Source organism: Aptenodytes patagonicus, chromosome 1, assembly GCF_965638725.1.
Source record: "Aptenodytes patagonicus chromosome 1, bAptPat1.pri.cur, whole genome shotgun sequence".
In the NCBI taxonomy this organism is placed as follows: Eukaryota; Metazoa; Chordata; class Aves; order Sphenisciformes; family Spheniscidae; genus Aptenodytes; species Aptenodytes patagonicus.
Window position 1 is genome coordinate 95,911,318 of NC_134949.1, and position 26,267 is coordinate 95,937,584.

At 41.1% G+C, this 26,267-nt stretch overlaps 1 protein-coding gene across 1 annotated transcript; it reads left to right on the forward strand.

The window, feature by feature from the left end:
- Positions 1-290: 290 nt before the first annotated feature.
- On the forward strand, positions 291-26,191 carry TFG (trafficking from ER to golgi regulator). The gene is made up of 9 exons (XM_076349889.1): positions 291-444; positions 3,281-3,385; positions 5,521-5,729; positions 13,024-13,107; positions 14,019-14,165; positions 15,684-15,851; positions 18,221-18,361; positions 22,794-22,883; positions 25,383-26,191. The coding sequence occupies exons 3-9, from the start codon at positions 5,546-5,548 to the stop codon at positions 25,751-25,753; spliced, it is 1,185 nt and encodes a 394-aa protein (XP_076206004.1). The 5' UTR covers positions 291-444; positions 3,281-3,385; positions 5,521-5,545; the 3' UTR covers positions 25,754-26,191.
- Positions 26,192-26,267: the final 76 nt, after the last annotated feature.

The window sequence follows — 26,267 nt, forward strand, 5'->3', positions numbered from 1 at the left end:
TGACAAGCACGTGGAGGGGGGCGGCGGGTGCTCGAGCCGGGGGGTAGGGCGGGGCGGGGCGGGGCGGGGCGGGGCTGGGCCGGGCCGCCACAGCGCCAACGCGGCGCCACGCCCGCCCTGACACCCACCGACGGCCGCGGCTCGCGCTGCCACGCCCCTGCCAGCGCGAGGGCGGGCCCGGGCGTGCGGCGGCGCGCGCGCCCCCGCCCGCTGACGCGTCGACGCGATGAGGGAGGCGGGGCCCTCGGCGGAGCAAGCGCGCTGCGGCGCTGGCCGGGCCGGCCGCTGGAGTGCGCATGCGGGCGGCTCGCGCAGGCCCGGCAGTTGCGGCCGTCGCTCCAGCCCCTTCTCTCCCCTGCCACGTACGGGTGGCGGCGGCGGCGACCGTGCCCGGGCTCCGACGGGGCGGGGGGCCTCCACCGGTGGGACCGCGGAGAAGCCAGAGTAAGAGAGCGGGGCTGCTCGCCTCCCCCTTCCCGCGCTGTTCCCAGGGGGAGCCGTTGCCGCGTGTGTGAAGGCGGCGGGAGGGGTGGTTGCGGGCTGGGGGTGAGCGCCCCCGCCCTTCCCCGGTTCCAGGGGCGACGCGGCCCCTGGCGGAGAGACTGGGAGACCCCTTGCGTCCCCCCGGCCGCGCCTGAGGGAGGCTGAACCCGCCTCCCGGCCTCTTCGGCCTGGGGAATCGGGGGTGAGGGCTAGCAGAGGCCTCCCCTCCCTCCTTCCGCAAGGGGGGTGTTCCCTTGCTCACCAAGCCTCTTTCCCCTTGGGAGCCGGAGGAACTGCGGACTCCTCATTTCCCGGCGGGGAATGGCTATGATTTCTGCTCCCCGTTGGGTCGGGCCTGCTCTTATCGGAACTGGAGGAAAAGGAAAAGAACTCTTCTCCTTTCTGCTCCCTCCCTCACCCCCCAGCTGTCTTGCGAAGACTCTCATGGCTCTGTCGAGTGGGGTTTGGGAGGCAGTGCTGCTTGGCCCTCTTTCTTTATGCTTCACTCTGTTGTTCCTTGTCCCTGTTTTGACAGGAAAAAGTGAAGCAGGAATGCCTGTTCTTCCCTTGCTTAGGCAAGGCTGTTTTTCTCTGCTGCAATGCAAAAAGGGTAGTGAAATCCAACATGGTTATGACATCATGGCTTTAGAAGGGATCCTGAAGTGACTGACTTAGACTGGACAGTCAGTGTCCACATGCACCATTTAGACTGGTGCATGATGTGAACAGAAAGTGAGCCGAGAGGGGAGGAAAAAATCTGTACCTCCAAAATGCATGTGGTACACCAGGAAGGTTAGAAAGATGTCAGTGTGATTCTTATAAAAAAGAGTCTTTTTTAAACAGGAAGACATTATGTTTTTTTGTTTGGTTGGTTTTTTTCCCCTTCAAGAAAGTAGGCGCTGTGATTGGTTCTGTTAAAAAGCTCATTAGTGTGCATTTTGGATGTCTTCTCTGAAAAACTCTCTCAAGGGAGTCATCCATTCAGCTATGTCACAGTGAGGGAAGAAAAGCTTGAATGCTGTGTCATTCAATAATTAGAACATTTCACATAGTTTTCTGTAACAGTTGCAAGCAGGTGCAGTGTTTAGAGTCTGTCTGTTAAAACCTGGACACCTTCAAGCAGAATGGAGAACAGCTGGACAAAAAAAAGTGCATTTAAATGCTTTCCTGTTACCTTTTCATAGTTGTTGATAGACACACAGCGGATTTCTGTAAGTAATGTTGGTAAATAAGACAATATAGTTCTGTAAGGACATTACAGTAGCTGGTTTCCTTGCACAAAGACACAAATGATGCATTCAATCTGTTGAAACGCCACAGGAGCTCACGTGTATCCACCAAAATGTGTATCTTTAGGAATTACAGATGAGGTTCGGTTCTTACTGTTGTCAGTTTCTAAGTAGCTTACACTGTAGTGCTAAAGAAGCAAAACCAGTGCCCAGCTCCAATATTTAAACAACATGAGATGGTAGCTAAATGAACTCTGTAAGTTAAACCACTCTTAGATGCATTATCTGTATCCTGTATTTGTCCATTGCAGTAAATTTTACCTGGAGCTGTAGCAAGATTGGGGTGAAAGGGGCACCATCTTCATGCATTACTCATTTAATAAAATGTGAGTGAGGAATCAGAACAGTAGTCTCTCTCTCTTCACCTGCCTTAGTATGTCACAACAGTCTTACCCTCTCCCTGTCAGGAACGAGTACAGCCCTTTTTAAAGGTGAACATTTCATACCCAGGATGAGGGGAGCAGCTGTCACCCTATGAGAACCAGAGAGGGGCTTTGTCTGTTCTCTGGGCTTTGCTTGCTCTCTGCTTCCATCCTGTATGTCTTGTGCCTGTCCGTTCCAGTTTACTTCCAGTTGAGTTGAAAGAGGAGAGCTCGGAAGCCCAATTTCATGTGGATGAGAGGAACCTCCTTTTTCTCTCTGGCTAGCAGCGAATCATCTAAAAATCAGATCATGGATGTTTGAGATTAGCCATGTGTGCTGGAGAAGAGTGCCGAGTAGGGTACACTTACTGGGTGGGAGGTAGGAGCGCAGTTGCATTCTCTGTTGGACTGGTTGGTGTACTAAATAATTGTCTTGTAGCTCTGGGCATTAAGCACTTGTGTAATAAACAGGTGGACTGCATAAACTTCACGCGGCTCATCACATAGGCTTTCCAGCAGAAAAAGCACACTCTTAAGCTGAATTGAGGGCAGATCCTATCCTTAAGCGGTTGTATGTTTCTGACTGCATTTCCTTCTTGCCCAGTTTGGTGGCTCTTCCTGTGGGAAAGTGGCATTACTACTCCTTTCCTCTTGGTAGTCTGTCCTAATGCTGTGCAGTCTGTCCTTGAAGTCACACTACTTAATGCCATAGAGGCTTCAGCCTTAAGCTAAGAAATGGACTTCTAGGTTTTTGTACTGCTAAATCAATCAAAGTTTATTTTCTTTAATTTAACCTGGGGTTTTAAGATGGAGGCCATACAAATGAATATTTTGAGGCTGTTGGGGAAGATCACTGTCCTGGAAAGGAACACATTACTGTTAGGAATTCCTACGTGCAGTTACAAAATTTAGAAAAAATAAACTACTTCTATTATGAAATTAAAACTCTTGTTCGAGATCTGTTTTAGTTGAACTTCAAACTCTACGATACTCAAAGTGTAAATCTGATTGTTACGTTATGGATAAAACTGACTTTTTTTAATTGGGTATATTCGTTAAGATGTTCTAAAGTGAAAGATTCATGTGAAGTGCATAATTCTAAGGAAGTGTGACTGTAAATAAGTATTTCTTTTTTTTCGGATGCAGCTTCCTGTTTTCTGGCACTGATAGTGCATGGCGGCTTATCCTAACTCTGTCCTGAAGTGAGGTGGGAAATCTGTCCGATAATCCAGCATCAGTAAGACAGACAAGGTAATGAGAAATGCATGTTTTTGGAAAGGAGGTGAAAGAAAACCTGCGGATGGATGCTGTTTTATTTTTTTTAATGCTTTAAATTAAAAAAAAAAACCCAAACAACTTCTGGGCTTTTACCTATGCTTTTACAACCAACTTAGAGTGTTAATTAGGCTGAGCTGATGTGCCTGCAGTCAAGACTCCTATGTTGCAAAACATGAATAATGCATTAGCGAGCATTAACGATACTATAAACGTCACTGTTCCGTCATAGTGTCTCAGCAGCAACGTGGCTGTGTTAATTGCAGGTCCCTTTTCTCTGCAATTAGACCGTATCTGCCTACCTCCTGTTATGTCTGATTAGGAGAATGAGTTTTGTACAATAGTTGCTTGTCTCTTTTTTTGGATGTCATTGGGCTAAACAAAGGGATTTGCATGAAATGTTTGTTTTATAATTAAGTTAATTACAAAAAAAACCCCCAGAAATTGAATTGCAATCTAGAGATAGCATCATACTACATCTTTTTAATGCAAAACATTGCCATTGAAACAGCAGAGTTAAATATATATAGGTGCATCAAGGTATGATGTATTAAAGGCTTTAGCTGAGTGTCTTGTTTCTCTGGTAGGAGCGAAGTAATTTTCAATGCAGTACTTTAAAAATAGACTGACCAAAGCAAAATTCAGTTCTCTCATAAAGCACTGTGTTATAACGTCCTTAAAGGTAAAGGAGAAATACCTGCATATCTCTACCAAGAATTCTTTTTGCACAAGAGAACAAACAGCATGCTTGCCTACATGTGGCTTTGGAAATGTCAATTTTGATGTGTAGGGTTGCCTACTTTTAAGATCTCCAGTATTTGTACTTCAGATGTTAAGATAACTGCTTCTTTAATTGCTCATCATTCCATATCTATTGTTTTGGCCCTGTCCAAAACGGTGAAGAAAGGACATTTGACTAGCTGTCTAGATCTTCTTTTTTTTTTTTTTTTTTCATTCCTCTGCTCATAACTTCTCTGTAGTTTCTGTTTTTCTTTTAAAGATAAGGCCTTTGTGTTTTTTAACGAGAGATGCCTCATACAAAGTGATAGTTTTTAAATTGTCTTATCTAAAGTGTTAAAGATATAACTGAAGTACATGCTGTGTGCTGCTTGGGCACAAGATGGCTTTATTGCACTTCCTTTTAAGTTGGAGCGGTTGTCCACCTCTCTTAAAGCACCAAGAGTAACCGACTGTTCTGACCATGTACACTGCATAACAGATTTGTGGCTCTGAGCCTAATGAGTAGCTAATGTGTGGTCTGTTGAGCAGCTTTTAAAAATCTAAAATCTTGGTTAAAACATGTCAGTCACAAAATTTTTCCTTTTTTTGAAATTTTATTTTCCTTTCTGGAGAGGAACCCTCCATGTGTTCTGATCATACAGATAATAAAACCAATGTTTAGCTCTTCATTTACTTGTTCATGAAATAATGCATGATTCAACATGATCCCCTTAGTAAAGCCACCTTACCACCTATAATCTTTGAAATAAGATATTTTGTTCTGGCAGTCTTTCCTTAAATTTAAAAAAAAAAAGGCAAAAAAGCCTTTTGCTGGTTATCATAATTATGGGGGATGTAAAAATAATCTAATAAGGTGATAATGTAACCAATAAAATGTTGTAAGGCTGACAGCTTTTGCTGCAATTTCTCTTTCCCTGAGAGAGATGTATACATGTATCTCAAAAGCAAATCCTAGGGAATATTAGTTCCTTTATAGCTTTTTTCCATGACAGTTTACATCTGATATCTTACAAAAAAACCCACCCAAGTTTGAAATTTCTAAATGTCACGCATATTTAAAAGCTGCCTGGCTTTTAAAAAAAAAAACAACTTTACTTTTAAATTCTGAGCACTGGGAACTGTGATAACTGTGATAATTTGAAGTGTCGGATCTTAGAGTTCTTCATTGCCCGTGAGCTCAGTTAATATATCGTGCACTTTATTGTTTGAGAAATTAGTGCATCATAGGATGTGTCCGAAAGAGGTTCTCTGGAGAGCTTCCTGACAGTAATGCTTTCCAAAGATGGAAAGCTTCAGAACTGTCATCAGATACATTTAAATAACTAGCAGTTTAGTTTTCTAAAATGTTTTTAATGTTTTGTTGTTAACAGGTCTGCAGGCAATAAGGACTCCACCATGAATGGGCAGCTGGACTTAAGTGGGAAGCTGATCATCAAAGCTCAGCTTGGGGAAGATATTAGGAGAATTCCTATTCATAATGAAGATATCACCTATGATGAATTGGTGCTAATGATGCAAAGAGTTTTTAGAGGAAAACTTCTGAGCAATGATGAAGTCACAATAAAATACAAAGATGAAGGTAAGGTTTAATTACTACCATTGCTCTGATACGATTTATCTATGGACAGAAACTCTGAAATTCACCTCTTCAAAATTGTCCAAATTCATTGGCAAATGCAAGTGATTTCTTGTGAAATCCTTTGAATCAGACAATAGAAGCTGTATCTCTTGTGGTTATGCTGTCTTAACATAGTATTTCCTCCTGTTTTTCTGAAATAACAGCTATCTGAAAGTTCATTTTTTGCTGTTGCAGAAAGCTGATGCTATTGCAGGTCTCTCTTCTGTCCACTCATTTAACCATTTTTTTGTTTTCAGTGATAAAGTGGGTTTGAAGGCGAGGAGTGACTAAATGTGTGACTTAACGCAAGCTCTTACAGGGCTTTGAAAACTGGACTTATGTAGTAGTAATTCTTGATGATGTTTTCCTCCATCAGTAAAGATTAGAAGAAACTTTTATTTTAACCTGAAATACTTACTAAAAGTAATCTTGCCCCTGTGTGATGGTTTGAATCTGTCAGACATTGGTTGTTTCAAAGAAAATCTCGATCAATAGTGCTAAATAAACGCAACCTTAAGAAAGAAGGGCTTCCACAGAATAAAAAGGGCCTTGTTTGAGATGCGTAGAAAGGGGGTTCGGAGGGCTTTTCCCTCTTCGAATGTCAGTGTGGGGCATGGATAAGTTACTTAATTTGGGACAGAGGGGTGGTATTCATAAAATGAAACTCACAATGAAGTGATAAAATCCAAAGTCTCTTAGTCAGATCAAAGATTGTGTGATACTTATGCTGGTGTACAGTAAAAGAGCTACGTTACTGAAGCATTCAGGTTCATTTTTCTTAATAGCACTAGGAAACTTTAGCACTGTCTGTGGTACCTAAAATGTCAAATAACTTTTGTTCCCTCATCTAGGCAATAAAATTTCACTTTGACCCTGAGACAGTTTCTTCAGGTTCATGAAGCTTTTGAGAGACACTGCTCATCAAAATTGATATTCAATGAAGGACTAATATTTTGGGTCTTGATCTCTAGCGGGAGAGAGCTCGGTGGATTTGTGGTGGTTTTGTTTTTCCTCTTATCACATAATTGATTTCTTTTTTCTTTCTGGAATGAGAACGGTAAAAGGAAATTGATGGATACTTTTTCATTAGGTTACAGATTCTAGTCCCTTTTTTTGCATTTTTACCTGTTCTTTAAGTATAGTTCTCTGTTTTTGTGTATGCTTCTGTCTCTTGTCTTTTTTAGAATCATAGAAGGGTTTGGGTTGGAAGGGACCTCTAAAGGTCATCTAGTCCAACCCCCTGCCGTGGGCAGGGACATCTTCAACTAGATCAGCTTGCTCAGAGCCCCGTCCAGCCTGACCTGGAATGTTTCCAGGGATGGGGCATCCACCACCCCTCTGGGCAACCTGTGCCAGTGTTTCACCACCCTCAGCGCAAAAAATTTCTTCCTTATATCTAGTCTAAACCTACCCCCCTTTAGTTTAAAGCCATTCCCCCTTGGCCTGTCGCAACAGGCCCTGCTAAAAAGTTTGATGCCATCTTTTTTTATAAGCCCCCTTTAAGTACTGATAGGCTGCAATAAGGTCTCCGCAAAGCCTTCTCTTCTCTAGGCTGAACAATCCCAACTCTCTCAGCCTTTCTTCATAGCAGAGCTGTTCCATCCCCCTCATCATTTTCGTGGCCCTCTTCTGGACCCGCTCCAACAGGTCCTTGTCTTTCTTATGCTGAGGGCTCCAGAGCTGGACGCAGTACTCCAGGTGGGGTCTCACCAGAGCAGAGTAGATAGGCAGAATCACCTCCCTCGACCTGCTGGCCATGCTGCTTTTGATGCAGCCCAGGATAAGGTTGGCCATCTGGGCTGTGAGCGCACATTGCTGCCTCATGTCCAGCTTTTCATCCACCAGTACCCCCAAGTCCTTCTCGGCAGGGCTGCTCTCCATCCCTTCATCCCCCAGCCTCTATTGATACCGGGGGTTGCCCCGACCCAGGTGCAGGACCCTGCACTTGGCCTTGTTGAACCTCATGAGGTTCACACGGGCCCACTTCTCAAGCTTGTCCAGGTCCCTCTGGATGGCATCCCATCCCTCTAGCGTGTCGACCGCACCCCTCAGCTTGGTGTCATCTGCAAACTTGCTGAGGGTGCACTCGATCCCACTGTCTATGTCATTGATGAAGATATTAAACAGTACTGGTCCCAATACGGATGGACCCCTGAAGGACGCAGTCGTCACCGATCTCCGCCTGGACATTGAGCCATTGACCACTACCCTCTGGATGTGACCATCTAACCAATTCCTCCCCCACGGGACAGTCCACCCATCAAGTCCATATCTCTCCAGTTTAGAGAGAAGGGTGTTGTGGGGGACCATGTCAAAGGTCCAGATAGAGGACATCTGTAGCCCTTCCCGTGTCCACTGATGTAGTCACTCCATCATAGAAGGCCACTAGGTTAGTCAGGCAGGACTTGCCCTTAGTGAAGCCATGCTGGCTGTCTCGAATCACCTCCCTGTCCTCCATGTGCCTTAGCATAGCTTCCAGGAAGAGAAGATTAATCTTCTTTTGAAGAAGATAATGGTGTATGATGGAGACTGTAATTATGGTTTCATTCTTTGGTTGTCTTTCACAGCCTAGAGACCTTCTACTTTCAGTTTTAGCTTTCTTTGTCTCAGAATGTACTACTTCTCCACTGTGACGTGAAATTTCAGTATATGTTATCCTAGCTGATCATCACTACTAAGAACTTTTAAACGTTGTTAATATCAGAGGAAGTTGCAAGTGATTAAGGAAAAAGTTAACAGAACTAGGCTTCAGTTTGATTGTCATATGAGGACCGTGGTATTTTTGACTTTGTTTCCACTAAGCTAAGATTCTTCTTTAAATCTATTTCAGTCGTTAGAAGCATTGGAATATATACATTCTAGCTATTTCCATTTTGTTATTTATCCCTCCAAACCTGGAGGAATGCTTGTCTTCATCTGTTATGAGGAGATATCTTAAGGTGGTCTAAGGATTTCCACTACTTCTACAACCTCGATCTGGGTCTTCTCAGAATTCGTGTGCACACTCTTTGAGTGTTCAGAAGAATGCTTCATCTGCCCCTCCTGGCTTTGTTTCTTGTTGCTGTAACACGTGAAGCTAGTGATCTTCAGGCCTGGATATGGGATTTTCTACTTAAAATTTCTGCAAAATACTGTGGCTTTGTATCTTCATCAAACTGTCAGGAACCTTGAATTTAACACATTTTGTTTTTTTCAAACCTGTATGCTTAATTGGAGAGGCTAGGAAGCTTTAAATCCCAATCCTTCTGTCTCTGGATTTGTGGACTAAGATGGTCAGAAGCATATTCCTAACTTATATTTAGGTTATGTGATGCTTTTATTAATTACCAGGGAAAAGAAGTTTCAGTTTGATTACTGCCTTGTGGAGTTAGGTTTTATATTCAAGGTGGGCATCTTTCAAACTTCTGAACTAAGGAAATTGCTCTGCTAGGTTTGAAATCATTTTTATGTCCTGCTTAAGGTTCTTGAATATTTAGTAAAACCCAATGTCTGGAAAAAAAAAAACCAAAAAACAAAATAAAAACCAAACAAACCGATGAGGACTGCCAGCAGTGAATTTATATGAATTAAAGAGTAGAATTGCATCTTAAGCACACCATGGTACTGAGTTACATATTCTAAAGCCCTTATGGAGCCAATAATAGAAACTTTACTTTTTTTTTTTAAGTTAGGCTTGAATTTAAAACTAGAGTGCCTAATGTGAGATTGGCCTTTTCGTTCTTGTTCTTCATTACCTTACAGTAGAAGTTGATGTCTGTGTCAGAGCCAATGAGTTATTAACTCATACGGCATGTAATCAAGGTGGTGTGCTAGTCAGTAATGTCCCTACCTTTGGTAAATTTACCAAAATGAAGGAAAACTACATTTTTGGTGGTGGTTTTTTTGATTTTTTTTTTTTTCCAAAATGGAATAGAAAAAAAAATACAAGGGTAGATAAAGCTCGTAGATGAGGAAGCATAGCTGGCAGGGCCAAGGATAATGAGGCAGATTTCTAATGTCTTAAACATTTCTAATTTCTAATGTCATAAAAATTGGAATGCATCACGATGATGCAGAATGAATGCTAAAATACTTTCCAGTCCATTGGTAAGTTAAGGGAGTCACTAGCTTATACTAAAGATAAAAACAATTATAATTGGAGTAGCAGGGAATATTTAGGGTACATGGGAAATTGTAGAGAGCGAAAGCTATGTCCCTTGTAAAAATGAGAAAGGTAAGTTCTTGAAATAACAAGATTAGTAGAGAAAATAAAGGAAAGTCTGTTTTACTTTTCAATAGAAAATAATTAACATTGTATATTCCTATCTGTATCATAATGGGAATTAAGCTTCATTGACATTCCTTAAAATGAAAAGTTTGTTTGATAAATCTAATATACTTAAATTGCCAGACTTTTGTATGGCTTGACATATACATATACCTTATGAATCCTAGCATATGCTCTACTTGGGTAATAGCTTGATGGCTGTCAATAGAATCATAGAGCTGACTTTATGGATCTAACAAGATTCCGTACTTGGTGCTTTTCAGCCTTTTTTTCTGCTAGCAATTTAAAATAGAAACTTCACATTATTCTTAATGCCTTCAACATAAATGTTAAAATAGGTGAGGGAGAGTAAGATGGAATGATCTGGATTCTTTTGGGTGACGTTAATCCGTGTAAACTGTGTGTATTAATACACATTTTCATTTGGCTATGCAGGATAAACTGTTTAGAACATGCACCTTTGTTCAGGCAGTGAATCCGAGTATTGACAGGTATGGCAAAAAAGCATCGTAAGATGGTCTGCTAACGTTGTGCATTGGCAAGAGAAGTAATTATTGTGTTACCAGGAGAATATGGAATAGAAGGGCTTTGTGTTAAGACACCAGTGGATTTTGGTATCAGCATTTAGGAAAGGATACTGAAAAGCTGGAAGAAGTGTTTGAGTTGGAGGGGACACCCTCTCCCCCCCCACTTTACTGCCAAAGAGAAAGGACTGTTTAACGTTCATAAAGTTACTTGTTTGGGGTCTGATTGTGTAAGTCTTGTTATGGATCATGGTGGCAAACAGGGACACTATTACCCTCCCCTTCCTGGCACTGGTGAGGTCCCACCAGGAAGTCTGTGCTCAGTTTTGCCCCCTGCACCCCAGGCTAAAAAGACTTGGAGAAACTGGAGGGGGTCCAGCAGGATGCGGTGAGCATGGTGAGGGGCCTAGGGCGGGTGGCCTACAGGGAGCACTTGAGGGAGCTGGGCTCATTTAGTGTGCTGAAGAGGAGGCTGAGGGCAGAGCTCATAGCAGCCTCCAGCTAACTGAATGGGAGTTGCAAAGACCATTGAATCCAAACTGCTTCCGGTAGCACCAGATGGCAGCAGTCATAAACTGCAGCTTGAAAGGCTGAGCATGAGTTTTGGCCCGGAGGGCAGTGTGTCACTGGAGCAGGTTGCCTAGTGGGGTTTTGGAGCCTCCATTCTTGGAGATTTTCCAGTCTCCACTCTGAATCCATGACTGATATTGCTATCAACCAATGTTTTTTGAGATTGTGAAAGTGCGAACAGGACATAGGATACCAAAAAATCTTCGGAGACAACAATATTTCTTTCAGGAAACCTTGAAAATTATTTTCTATGTCATCAGTTTGTTAGTATTTGTAAGATTCCTTGTTTATTTTGTTAGAAAGCAACTTCTTTGAAGACTGCCAGGCATTGTTAGGTGTTACTAATGGTACTATACTAAGAAGACCTTCCATTGCAGAGGTGTTACTTGTAGTCAGGTATGACAAAATTAAAATACGTAGTTCTTCAAGTTTTGATCTTTTTCAGGTTGCCATCATGTGTTTTATGACCATTTCTTTGAAAATTTTAACCATAACTTTTATACAGTTGGAACTTTGTCACCAGTGCATAAGGAATATCTCAGTATTTTTAGGCAGTAATCTGTAATTAAAAACATGTTTGTCTGTCCACAGAGCCTCCTTGTAACAGTGTGTTAGGGAGGAGCATTGGTAGCCTGGAGTCAGCTTTGTTCCAAGCTGTGTGTCATTTGTCTAACACTGTTGTTTCTGAAGGTGAAGCTTCACTAGATAGTGTCTCATCTCAGTTCTCAGTCATCAGGCTGTTCTGGAGGGAAGTGGTGCTGCTATCCCTTCTCTTGCCCTCTGCCGGTACACACGTTTTCCTGATAACGCATTCCCACTCTTTCCTTTGCGCTGCCTAATTCGTGTTCATTTAATCTATTAATAATCTGTTGAATATGTTAAAGCAGCAGAAAATCCATCCTGCCAAAGAGAGTAGTCTTGTTTTATCTGTGATCTTGTTGAGTAAGCCAAGATGTTAATGTCGATTGTCTTGACTCAGGTTAAAAATTGTGAGAGACCAGACTTAATGGGAACTTGGTATCTCTTTTGGGTATTAATAGGATTAAAGGCATGCAGTGCGTTACGCATAGCCCTTTGCATCTTAAGAATAAAGGATCCCATACAGTTCCAATATAGTTTCTGTGACTGGCGATGTGCAAATTCATTAGGATGCATTGGGATGGGAGTTCCTCTGAAATCTGACACACAAAAATAAATGGCTAAGGGTTGAGACTTCATGTCAGATTCCTGGTTTGAGAGAAAAGTTTTCTTCTGACTACTTTGACGTCTTCACGTCTGCATTCCTATTTGTGTGTTAAGGCTGATAGATATTTTTATTATGCACTTTTACACAGGAACTTTATTATCATTCCCTTGTTGAAAATCAGTCTTGCACCTCAGTGTTCTGAGAATAACCTGAGAAAGCGTTCTAGTCACTCAAAATTTTCCCTTGTTAGTGTGCGTGTTTTGTTTTTTAAAAATTGAGTTGGGATTGGCTTGTGCCATCTATCTTGACTCTCCTTTCTGTTCATGAACAGCACCGTTTTGGACCCACTTGGAATAGGCATATAACCATATCTGGCAGCATCATTCTTTCTGGTGTTGGACTTTGTGAACTCAGCTCTCATGTTTCATCCTGTATGTAAACATAAAAGAATGATGAGCTATATGGAACTTTAAAAGGGCTAATGTCAGAAGGCTCCCTTTTGGAGCCAGTCATGCTTCTGTCTTACCTTCTGTGCATAATTTCCCTGCATGCTGATTCTCGCACTAAAATAATAAACTTTTTCCTATTAACTTCAGAATCAAATAGGGACAGTTATTTTTGAGTAATGAAGTAACATTTCTGCCCTAGTGTGAAGTTCAGTGGTTAACAGGCTTTGCTTTTAATGTAACTTTTTCATGTTCTTTTCAGATGGAGATCTTATAACAATTTTTGATAGCTCAGATCTTTCCTTTGCAATTCAGTGCAGTAGGATACTTAAGCTGACATTGTTTGGTAAGTATAGAAGATTGTTTGTCTTCTTTTTTTTTTTAATAATGTTTATTAAAATTCAGGCAGTGGGCTTCACTGGAAGGTACTAAAAACTTTCAGTTTGTCACCTCAGAAGAATGAAATCAGTAAGTTAAAAATACTGGATTAGTACATGATATCTATTTTCTCTTGATGTTTCATGTGACATTTGAACTTACGGAAACTGAAACTACTTCTTTTTTATAAGATTGCTTAAAGTATTTGGCATACGTATATATGTGGTCAATGGTTTTTTCTTAATGTTATTTTCCATGTTACCTTCCACTCCAGCATTTATGGGTTTTTTTTCACAGGTGCGTGAGAAATTTAAGATGATTGTCTTGCTGTGTTCCGAGTACACTGCTAAAAACTAACATTAATTGCTTAAAGTTTAATAGATTTTAACATTTATCCTTTGGCCTTTGTATAAAATAGTTCTTTATTTTCAAGCTACTATTGGTAAATTAGCACATAGTTCCAAGGAATCCCAGGCAGCCTTTAACTTGGACACTGACCTTATTCATGAATTGCAGCAGTGTTGTATATGCTGCATTAGTTCTAAAGGCGCTTTCTAAAGGGACAGCTTTCCACAACCAAGTATGATATTTGTATTGCTCAGGGTATATTCATGGAAATGAGTAAATGATGCAGAAACTTACCGCAGACTTTACTCTGCAGTTCTGGTAGTGTGGATTATGCTGAACTGAGATTATATTAAAGGAACAGTAAGTTCTAGAATGAGTTCAGTCTGTGTTGACTAAACTTCGTCACTTTAAACTCCACAGAGGATGATGATGCTACAAGCAAGTAAAAGTTGGGAATATTTTTTTTTCAATTTTAAACTGGATGTCAAAATGTTACTACAGTCTTAAATTTATCTAATTGCTGTTTTGCAGTGAATGGACAACCAAGACCCCTAGAATCTAATCAGGTGAAATATCTGCGTCGAGAGCTGATAGAACTTCGCAATAAAGTCAATCGTTTACTGGACTGCTTAGAACCACCAGCTGAACCAGGGCTTTCCACTAATCTGCCTGAAAGTGGTAGGCAGCCTGGCAAAGTATTGTTTGGTTTGATTTGCCAAGTTGTGTGTTGTTTAACAAAGTGACAAATGGAGGCTTGAATACTGGTTGCGATCATTCGTAATTGTTGCTTGATGGTCCAGAACTTAGTTTTTAATGCTTCAGTTATTTCAGAGGCAGAATTTTTATTCAAATTATCTGGAGTAAAGCACTAAGTTAACTTAGGAATAGAACTTCAACGTCTGAGTTATTGTTGTAATGTATGAAAGTGCTGTAACTAACACTTGTGAGTCACCGCAACATTTTGAGAGGGCTTTGAGCTGAATTAATAGTTTGTTGTTGCTGAAGAGTTCTTGCTCGCAGCTGAGCACTCCCACTGCTTACTTTGGGCTAGCTCTGGTGCTTATCTTGTCATGTTGCTAAGCAAGTTTGATTCGCTAAAACAGTAAAAAGTGAATTCAGCAAAAATTATATCCACTTTTTTTGCCAGGTTAGGAAATTGAATCCACACATTTTGAGCTCAGACCAGCATTAGAGCTGTCTCAGGGTAAGCAGCACAAGGGTGCAGGTAGGGGTGGGAAAGGATTATCGGGGGAGGGCAAAACAGGGAAGGAAGTTGTCTTCTCCCAGTTTTGAGGCATTGATCTCCTAGCTTAGGGCTGTTGTACTGTAAAAACTATACCTTTGTGCGCTTAACTACAGATTTTGAGTGAGCTGGACACAGAAAATAACGACACAAAGTCATGGAGTACAGTGTTCTGAGTAAAGAGGCGAACTGAGAGCTCCAGCCTTTCTTTTAGGAAACGCTGCTTTTGTATTTTACATTTTGAAGTTTTATTGGTTGTATTATTTAAAAAATCCCAGCTCCTGTTCCTACAATATAAGTAATTACTAATTTCAGTGGAATACCGTGGATTCTGGTTGTAAACCATTTGGAAGGAGGTTAGGGTGATGATCTTAGAGTGTAAACAAAAGTCTACCCAGTCTAAACCCTATCTGCACTTGTTTGTTTTTAAGAGAAAATGTAGCACTCCACTAGGTAAGGGGTTTCTGAGTGATTCAGTGTTACTTGTATAATTGCAAAGAGATGAACTTCACCTGTCAGCTTAGGAAGAATCTGGGGAGAAGGGGATAGAACAAAACAAAAACTGCGGTTGATAAAACACTGTAATAAACTGGAACCTATTCTGTAAGTTTTCTTAATTTTGAATTCTCTGTAGGCAAGTCATACCAGAACAAGTTGTTTGAAGCAGGAGCTTTGTACCTTTGAATTTAAGACAGTGTGATACGTGATACTGATACTCCACAGTGTCAGTGTATCTTTAAGTAACTGTACAGTGAAACCTAAGCTTTGTGATTCATCACAGTTTCAGATACATCACTGATTCATCACTGTTACCCTAACATAAGCATTTCAACAGTTAAAACATTTAAAAAAACCCCCACAACTATGCAATTTTAAAGTTGCTGTAGTACAATATATATGTATGATGGTGTTTCAGTTCGCAAGAATTAATAACTGGGCATTTTGTTTTGTAGATGCTGTAGATGGTAGGGAAGAAAAGCCTGCTGCTGCTGACTCTAATGTTAAGCCATCTACTCAAGTTATAGCAGCAAGCATGTCTGCATTTGATCCGCTAAAGAACCAGGATGAAATCAGCAAGAACGTCATGTCAGCGTTTGGCTTGACAGATGATCAGGTGTCAGGTAAGAATACACCTTATGAAAAGGAAAGCAAAACCTGTTCATAATCGATGACTCAAATCTTCATTTGTAACAAAGCATTTGCATTTTGGATGTATTAAGCTATGTTCTGTGTTCACTATTTCTTTTCAGAATTCTAAAACTTGGTGTATTAAGGTGTTGTAACTGTGTTTGCTAACTTCTGTATACAAAATGTTGAAATGTTGCTGTTGGTTTTAGCATTGTGTTTTAGCTTGGAGTAGAAAATGGCTTAAGATTTTTTATTTGAATTATTTAAAGCTATTGTGTAGAGTAACTTAATTGGTATCTGCCAGTGATAGAAAAACAGTATCCACTGCTCTGCCTTAGGCTTTGACCTTGCAGTTCATGTTCTTGGCTTGTGCTTCTGCTGTTTGGGTCAGTCAGAATGTTTTGTACGACCCTGCCTTTCCTCTGTTTCATTTCAAAAGTAAATAGTGTCAACTTTTTTACTGTTAACAGAAAGGAATAACATACTTGTCTGAATTATATTTATTCTTGAAGATCTGCATGACTGTTGGCCCTACCTAGTAGTAGAATGCTAAACATACAAAACCTGATTATACTAAACTGAATGCAGTCAACTTAAGATGGGATAACTGAAGCTGGAAAAGCAACATAGGACATAATAGCGAGTGTGATGCAGAATATAGAGAAGTGATTTTGCACAGAATCTGCGTGGGTCTGGCAAGTTTTCATGTAGCATTGAAACCTGAAAATAAAACTGCTGTTAGCCAACAGGATTTGCTGTGTATTCTCAACTTTAGAGCAAGTAAATTTTATGTGATGTGTGAAGTAATGATACAGATGGGCAAACTAATAGCAACTGGAGCTCGTTTTTACAGTACGGCTGCCTTGACAAAAGTGTGGAGTGATAGGAATAGATCTGCACTGTGTGACTGCGACTGTGCAGGATCCAAGGCTGTACCCGCAGACAGAGTGGTTGTCTTCAGATTGGGGTACTGGTCTGTGGATCAGGCCTGTTGAGTGATCTCTTCTTCCATGGCACGTTTTGGGTATTGTCACGGCATCGTTATTTCACAAACCAGATAAAGGTTTGATGGTACTTGAAAACTTAAAATGGGCTACCTCTGAACAATGAAGTGATAGAGTAGAATGTGAAGTACAACTAGCAGAAAATTGGAGCTAATGTTTGAAGGAGATGGTTTGTCTTTTGGTACAAAGCCTCAGTGTCAGTTAATGCTTTGATCATAGCATCAGTGATACTTCAATGTTTATGCGTCTCCATAATTCTTCTGACAGAGTGAACTGACTTGACCATGCTTTGAATGTACAGAGAACTTAACAGAGGACCGTTTAAGCAGGATATAAGAAATCCCATTTCTAAAGCTATAATCCTGCAGTTACGTGTATAAAGGCAAAACCAGAAGTAGGCAGATTTGATTCATTTTCCCCCTAATAAGGGTAACATGAAAACACAATTAAGGGCTTGTTGGATGCATATTTATATTGTGTAGATATAACTTTCTTAAAATTGAAAGTGAATTTGCAGCAATTCTAATTCTTGTACTTAACTTTAAGCATGTATTTGAAAGTAGTGTCTCGTGGGTAGCATTCATGTAACTAATAGCTGGAAAGTTCCAGGTTTAAGCTCCCTTGTTTCTAACAAAATACTTTGCATTTAATTGTATTATATTATAGCCACTCACATGCATATTTCTGAACTTCTCGCTAATGTAGAGAAAGTCTGAATTCTCTGTTTCCATGCTTTCTTTGGGTGCTAGCTGGAATATTTTCAGAATTATCGAAGCTGACAATTGCTTTTAGACTGAAGCCTGCCATATCCTGTCTGAGAGTGTGAGTTTAATACATTCCTTGGAGGTTTTCTGTTCACATGCTGTATGACTGTTGGTAAAACACTTTGTTGCGTGGGCCCATGTGGGCCACAGTAAAACACTAGCGCATTTGAACAGTTTCATGCAGCCTTGCACCTTTGCTCCAGATGAGAAAGAATAGGTACGTAAGTGCATATTCTGTCCACACGTAGCAAGTCTTCAGTGTACATGTGCAAGGTTAACACCTGAAGCTGTGGAAAAACTATGTTGTCACGCAGGGTTTTATCCCACGAACGGGTCAGGTTCCTTGGAAGGATGAAATTTGAGTGGCCTAGAGACAGGTGGAAACATGCCCCCCCCCCCAATATTTTCAAAGGAGAGTTTAGATAGGCAAATATATTTCGTTTTAGCTTGGGCGTGACAGTCTCAGACGTAAATCTATGGAAAACTGGAAAAAATATTAAAAACTTTGCAAGGGAATGGTCTTGTATTAGATTTTTTTCTTAATTCAAACTCTCTGTTCATTTCATGTACTGCAATATATTTTTGCTCTGCTAGGACCACCCAGTGCCCCTGCAGAAGAGCGATCAGGAACACCAGACAGCATTGCTTCCTCCTCTTCTGCAGCCCATCCCCCTGGTGTTCAGGCACAGCAGCCACCGTACCCTGGAACACAGCCGCAGACTGGTCAGGTGGAAGGTAAGCAGCAGGTTTTTCTTCTATTTAAGACGTGAATGATGGTGTCTGAATCTGAGTTATCAGTAGCTATGACTTCCAGTTAGCAGACTCGAAAGTTGATACCAAAGTACAGGTTCATCTATGCCTCTAGGCAGGAAAACTTTTTTCCTCACATGCTGTTCAATACAGAAACAGCAGGTGGAGCAGTAGCGTTATATAAAAGGGTAGGTGATGTAACGTGAGGGGGACTTTCAGGGTACTGTTTGCTACTTGCATCCGTGCTCACTTTGCTGTAAGGCAGATTTATATACGCTGTACTTTAAAAATACATGAAAAACTTAGTTCATATCATACCCTGTGTGTTGTGTCAAGCAGTATTAGTAGTTGCTTTCACTCAGCTAACAGTTTGTTGGCTTGTCTACTGTGAATTAAAAATGTTTACTCATCATTTCCATCTAACGAAACAGAGCCGTTATTGCATTGCTTCTTTACTATCTATGGCTCTGTGCTAGTCAGGTTAAACCCTGTAACTGTCTCATATGCATTGTAGTTTTCCTGCGTAACTCTTGAGACCCTCAGCTGGCCCTCCTTTAAAGCTTAAGGTCTTAACTCTGGTATTCAGATTCCTTTGTACTATACCCTTTTACATGTTATTTGACTTCTAAAAATAAACCTATTCAGAGGTTTGCTACATTTGGGCATCATTTTTCTATTGATATTTTCTAAGAGCACTGAGCCTTCAGACCTGCATAGTTCTGGATGAAACTGTCTATGGAATGACTTGCTTTGGTATTTCTGCCTCCCTACGAAGCACAATATAAAGTTGTTTCTTTGTTGGTGTAGAAACAAGTTTCAACCCTCTGCTGCTTTCTATACTGATGTAATGCTTGAGGTAAATGAGAGAGGCATTATTGAGGGTGATGACAGTATCCACAGTCACTTGGAACATGTTGGCTGAAGGGCATCAGTAACATTTTGATTGAGCAGAGTATTTGAGCAATTTGTAGTTAGGCATAATATTTAAGCAGGCACGAATGCTGTTGGTGACAGTGGAGCTTGTAAAACACTTGTTTTGCTGCTTTCAGCTTTTTCTTTTTGCTTACTTCTCTAAGAATTATTCAAGTGGTATAAATGAGATGGCAAGAGACACCTTTGTAGCTTAAAGATATAACAACTGTTTGGTGTTTGTGTGTGTAAGTTACTTTTGGAAAAAAGTGCTTCAGGTTCTTCTGTCAGCAGCTAGAAAAATTAATATTCAAAAAATACACTCTCAGCTACTGAACTTGTATTCTATGAATTTAGCCTTTTTACTTTACTTAAATACAATAAGGTATGAGGTTTTAAGTGTTGATGTTAAACTAGAACTGAAACAAAAAAGTGAAACACTTAAGCACTAGCAGCAGTAGGCTGGAATCCTAACTGCTAACACCAGGGAAGGGAAAAAGTACTTGTTTCAGCAAAACTCATCTTTCTTAGGAAAGCAGCTGTCTAGGCTCATGTATCAGATTAGATGTAATGATTTTTCTAAACTTGGGTCAAGGAAAGTATAGTGGGGTTGGTTTGTTTGTTTTTTAAACACTGAACTGTGCTATACCTTTGTCCAAGTCCTTTTTTTTTTTTTTTTGCATGTAAAAGTACAGCAGCACTAATTATGAAGGTTTTGGTCTGTAGTTTGTGCAGTTTTTGTCATTACCACTGGAATATGTTAAGTATTGATTACATTTTCTTCACTCTATGGATAAAATAGGGTGGTTCAGTTCTTGGGAAGAGATCAGAAGTCATTCTTGCACTTTGTTCATCAGAAATACTAGTGGGAGCGCTGATGCTGTGCATTGTATGCATATGGTAAATAGCAGTCTCTTACCAAAGCTGGGTAATATATGTGTGATTATCAGCCTCTGAGTTTTCTTCGTAAACTAAGTTGCTTTTATCCAAAGCGTTCAAAGACTTTCCTTTGAAACATGGAGTAGCTTTCCGTACTTCACTGTTTTGATTGCACCTCAGTCCAGGGGTAATTTGGGGACCTGTGCTGCCCCGTCCTGCCCTTGTACAGCCGAGATGAGAACCAGTGCAGGGCCATGGCTCAGCCAGAACTTTGGATACGTTTTGATGGTTCGGTTTTAAACAGGATTGGCTCACGCAACTGGCACTGCTGGCGCAGAGCACGTTCTTCTTAGAAACTAGTTTTAAAACTAGTTTTAAAATACTAGTTCACTTTTCAAAAAACCAAAACACCCCAAGCTGTGCTTCCCCCGCACCTTCCCAGTATTTTGAGGATAGAAGTAAAATGGTAACTAAGGTAAAAACCTCAGTTTCAAATCTTAGGTTACAAATGTGCACTGATGTACACCAAGTGAATAATTCAGTAGTGCATGATCAGAGTTCACAGCATAAACATTGACACAGTCACGTGTCAATCATTCTGGTATATCGGGGATTATTTTTTAATGGCATTCTTTGCCAATAAATGATGTTATGATGATTATAATTGGTTATTAGTTGTTGTTATTTGTGAATACCAAGTCACCTCACCTCTGTGTGCCGATACTAATGAACGGCTTGCCTCCCTTGCTAAGGTTTAAGCATTCACTAGTTTGAATTAAATCAGTACAACAAAGACGTTTCAGTGTAGTGCAGTCTCCTGTGGCACGCCAGTGCTTTTGTACCACTAAATCCAGTCACTGAACACACGCGAGAACCAGTTATGTACAGATGTGGAGACTTTCTTAGTCTTTGCTGAAATAGATGTAAAAGTTCATTCAGGTAAGCACTTCATGATCTTCTAGGGAAAAGAATGTTGTGTGAATATACCTATGTGGTCTTTTTTCGGAATCAAGCTAAAATGACTGTTTCAGTGCACAGGAACAATGGTAAATGCTGGCAGATCCTTGACTGCAATAAGCACTGCTAAGTACAAAACCAGACACTGATGCTGTAGCTCATCTTGTTTTCAGAGTAAAAAGCCAGTGAGGAGGAAAACTGTGTGTTTAGGGACCCATAGGATCTCTGACTGCATTCGTGGCTGTAAATTAAGAATGTTTTCTTGAACGGCACTGGAACACCTCTCTGCTCCTCACTAACACTTCAACCCTGGTGAAGACAGCAAGCCTTCTCAGAAAGCTTTGGAAAAACTCCATGCTGTTTCTTTCATATCCCTTTACCTGGGATCTCCAGCAGGTGCCAGTGTGGTCTCCCTGTTAGCCTGTGGATAATTATGCCGAGACAGGCAGCTTCCTGGTTGTTCTCCCAGAACTTCCCTATAACAACTGAGTTCAAGAAACAGAAAACATGCATTCTGAGTTTCTAATTCTTAATTATCAAGTTAACAGGGTTAAATTCTCTTCAAGCTTTGCGTTTAGCACTCTTCATCCCACAATAATTGCATACCAAGTAATATTTTGAACAACTGCACCGATGTAAAATATTTTCAGCACCTTAGTGTGTAAAATACCGTTGCTTTCAGCTGCAGGTAACGCAGAGAAAAGACGAAATAAGGAGTTCTTTTAAAGCAGTGTGCACAGAGGGCGGGGAGGACTTGGAGCAGAGCCGAGTTGCTTTTCTCTTGGTGCAGTTCAGAAGATACAGATTCCAGTATATTTATACAGTCTGCTGATCTTTGCAGAATGAATAATAGTACAGTAACACTTTATAATAGTAAAGTTTCCATGTCTGCTCCAGTTCAGCTAAGCTTTAGTTTTGGCAAATAATTGTTCTTGTTCTTTGACTGTGCCTGTTACTAAACTGAAAAACAGCAGAAGCATAAGGCCTAAACAGAGCCCATAGGTTAAGTCTAAACAAATATTCTGCCTCTTCTTGCCAAGAAATTGGAAACAGTGAATTTAGGAAAAATCAGCATTGAATTGGAATACCCAAGCTTAAGAATGTATGGTTTTATTTTTGCTTTAGGGTGTATACATACCCCTGGGTCTCTTAAGAAAACTTGGCTTACAGCAAGTAAAATATATATATTTTTTATATATAAAATATACATTTTTATATCTATAACCTAATATAAACAGACAATCTGAGGACATGTTTCACTTTTGAAGTACTTTAATTTACAGTGTAAGTTCTGGAGCAGTTACCAAGATGTTTAAAGATTCCTGCTCTGTTACCTACCAGAGTAGCACTAATTAAGGTGCATGGCTAATGTGAAATAGTAAGCCTCCCGTGCCAAATTAGAACTATGTATTCTGTTGGGGAGAGATAAACATCATTTAGTCTTCAGAATGGCATGGTTCAGAAGCTAAAATCTGTAGACTGGTTTCGGTTGGTAGTGAGGTGGAACACGTACTCAAACTTCCCTGTGTTCAGACTTTCTTAAAAAAGTTTTTACATGTTGTGAGAGGGTTTGTTGCTGTGATTTTGAACTGTTTGTTAGGATGTTGTTCACTGCGTGTTTATAATATAGCTAGGGTACTGGGCTTCAACTAAATACCTTTTTGATCCATAGGTCAGATGTATCAACAGTACCAACAGCCTGGTTATCCTGCTCAGCAGCCGCAGGCTCAGCCTCAGCAACAGTACGGTATGCAGTACCCAGGTAAGCAGCTCTCTCAAACGGCAGTTTCGCTGTTGAACCTCTCCTTCGGTGCCCGACCCTGTGAGCTTCGGTTCCTGAACCTGTGGGGCAGGCCAGGGTGCTGAGCAGCCTGAGTGCCGGTGCTTCTGATGGGAACTGTCACAATTCAGAAATTACCAGTAAGAGAACACTGTAGCTGTCTATATTTTTAGTATGTAGTTGGAGTTCTGGTATCTCAATCCTACTTGATTGTGACCAAAAGCAGACTACCGTTATTAATCAGCAGAATGCATTGTTAGAAAGGTAGGCAAAGTGAATCACCCGAAGTATGAGCAGTCTTCAGGATTAACTTCTGCAGTCTTGGGATTCTAGCAAGTAAGTGACTGAAACATCCCAATTTAGCTTCCTTAAATATCAGAGGTATATGAAGATGGCCCCTATTTCTTGCGTCTAGAATGATCTCCATGAACAAAATTTAGTGGTGTGAACAGTGATTATAGTTGTCATTTGGTAAATCCTTAGCTATTGTAAATACTGTAATTTCAGATAAACTTTCAAGAGATAGGTTTTTTTAGTTGTTCATTTTGCTGATACCTCAAGTAAACCGTTCTTCTGCTAAAAGTCTCCTGGCACTTTTATGTGCAGTCAAATACGAAGAGCTGGCTTTTGCGTATACCCAAAATAAACTTGACTTCGGAACTTTGAGTTACTTACTTTAGAAGCAGCTGGCATCTAATAATGCATAGTATGTACTAGGAATCATAATCCAGCTAAAGTACAGGGATGAGACTGTAGCAGCAGATTCCATAACAAATTGCAAGTTGCTTAATACTTTCAGAAAATGATACAAAGCATTTATCATTCCTTGTTTCAAACAATCTTCCTTAAACTAAACAAAAGACTCCCATACCATTAAGTCGCTCAGAATGGAGCCCATATGGCCTTTATTTTGGTGTGCAATATATACAGTGGGAGTGCATCAATTTTGATGTAGATGAGAACACTTGCAGAGCTTATGAAGAAATTCCATGTTTATCTTGGACAAGAACCCTAGAAAACTTGGAACTGAAGGTTTGTGCCTCAGCCCTTGTTCCTGTGCGCTGTGCGAGAGCTGGTTGATTTGGGTCTCTAAATGGTATCTTGTTCTCTGCAGATTTCTCACCCCCACATTTGTAATTAGAAGACAGTGACAGACTTTCTGAAGTCTAATTTCAGAAGAAGTAACGAGCCTGTTGGAAGTAGAAGGGTCTATCTGACTTTCTGTAGGCTTAAAAACTGAGTGGGGGAAAAAAAAAAGGAGCTTCCATCTGCTTTCTAGTCATATTCTACCATCATCTAATCCATTATTTTACTGGAGAAGTTCCTGTGAAAGCTGTAGTGCAATGCGAGTTCTGCATTCTAATCAACACCATCTTCAAGTAAGAATGAAACACCACCAGAACTGCTCTGGGGCTCCTCTGTTTCTCATACCTTACTTCATGATTAACCTCATCTTGCAGAAACAGCCTTTTTTTTTTTTTTGAGGACCTAGTGACAGCAGCCTTTGAAGATCTTGACTCATGGGGTTTGTTTGTTTGTTTGTTTTGCTGCTGTTCCCATGAGCGTTGTCTCCTTTCAACCCCATGTCCCCCAAGAGCAGGATCCATTCCCACTCTTGTAGATCTACTAGGCAACAATGTGGCTATTTACTCATGGTAGTAAAAATGGACCCTTCAGAGGTTTGTCTCATGAGTAAATTCTGATCCCAGTTTCAAGGTGAGTTTACTCCAGTGCATTCTTCAACCCTTACTCTTTCTGTTTAGGGCTGTACACTTTTAATAATTTGTGTGTCTGGTGTTTAATGCTGACAGGATTCCAGTCACTGGAGAGGTTTCATTGCAAGTAGCTGCAGGTGTGTTTCATGATGGATAAAAGTAGCTATTTCTTCATAAAAGGACTCTGTGTCATTTTAAAGTTTTCAATAAGAGAAATTCCTTTTGGAAGCTGGCTTTATACAGAAAAGTCAAGTTTGGGACATGTTTAAATGGAAGTTTTGTACTAAAGTATTCTGTTCTGCACAACTTTTTCATATCTAAAGAACTGAAAAGACCTATGATTTAACCAAAGGTATGACTTACATTAAACCCTGACAATATTTTTGTGACTGTTTAGTTTTGAGTTTTTATTTGGGGAAAAAGGTTGTATTTTGCCTCATTTGCCAACAAAGACTTAGTATTTTTCATGTGACACCATGGTAGTAAAACACTATTTGTCTTTTTTTTTTTTTTAATTTCTTGTCAGTCACGGGAAAACAATTTTATACTAACTGTTTTCAGTGTTGCTGTGCTGCCACGGTAGTGCACCAAAACCCAGGCAGCGTGCTTATGTGAAAGGCAGGAAAACTCGCATTCATTCTTGGTTTGCCTTTTCTGTGCTTACTGCCTTGTTCTGTGTTTGTCGCTGTAAAAAAAAAAAAGTGTTTCTGCAGGTGCCCATGGTTCTTTGCTCTCTCTCACCCCACCTTGCTCTTTGCCTTTCCAGCAGGCTACAGTCAGCAGCAAACCCCCTCGCAGCAAGCCCAGCAGTTCCCGGCCTACAGCCAGCCGGCGGCCCCGGCCCCGGCCGCCGCCTTCCCCGGGCAGCCGCAGCAGCTGCCGGCGCAGCAGCCCCCGCAGTACCCGGGGGGCAGCTACCCCCCGCAGCCCTACACCACGCAGGCCTCCCAGGCCGCCCCCTACAGCGGCCCCCCCGGCTCCCAGGCGGCCCCTGGCACCTACCAGCCGCGGCCCGGCTTCACCCCCCCGCCCGGCAGCACCATGACCCCCCCGCCCAGCACACCCAACCCCTACGCCCGCAACCGGCCTCCCTTCGGCCCCCAGGGCTACACCCAGCCGGGACCTGGCTACCGGTAAGGAGGTGCCGCCGAACACGGGCGACTGGCACGTACGATTCCATCCCGACAGACTCCAGGATTTTTAAATGAGAGTCCAAAACTGTAATGAGGCAAAACCATAGCTGTTAATTAAATTCTGCTGGGGGGAGGGGAACGACCAAAGGAGTCTTTCCTGCTTTAAATTGTATCTGCTTCCTAGTTTAATTTGGGGCCGGGCCGTTTTTGGGAAACACTACCTAAATGTCTGTGAAGTGATCGACACTCTAGCTTGCCTTGTTTGAAGGATACGAAGATGCTGGTCGGAAGCTTAGCCCACTTACCAGGCTTGTTTTTACTAATACCGTGATGTACTAAATTAGATTCATTCTGGAGGTAAAACTAGACATGATGTATCATAAATTGTAATGCTCACATGGAAAACTAATAAAAACCCTGAATCTATTAAATGCCTGATCCTGATTTTAGAATTTAGCACCGTTTTCTTGTTCGGTATTACCTAAGAGAAGCGTGCGTTCTGGCTGTACAGGTACCGA

Excerpts from the sequence above, each read along its gene's own strand:
- TFG (XM_076349889.1), top strand. The coding sequence starts at position 5,546 with ATGAATGGGCAGCTGGACTTAAGTGGGAAGCTGATCATCAAAGCTCAG. Across the intron at positions 13,108-14,018 it reads ACTTAAGCTGACATTGTTTG|TGAATGGACAACCAAGACCC; the intron begins GTAAGTATAGAA and ends GCTGTTTTGCAG. Across the intron at positions 22,884-25,382 it reads GTACGGTATGCAGTACCCAG|CAGGCTACAGTCAGCAGCAA; the intron begins GTAAGCAGCTCT and ends TTGCCTTTCCAG.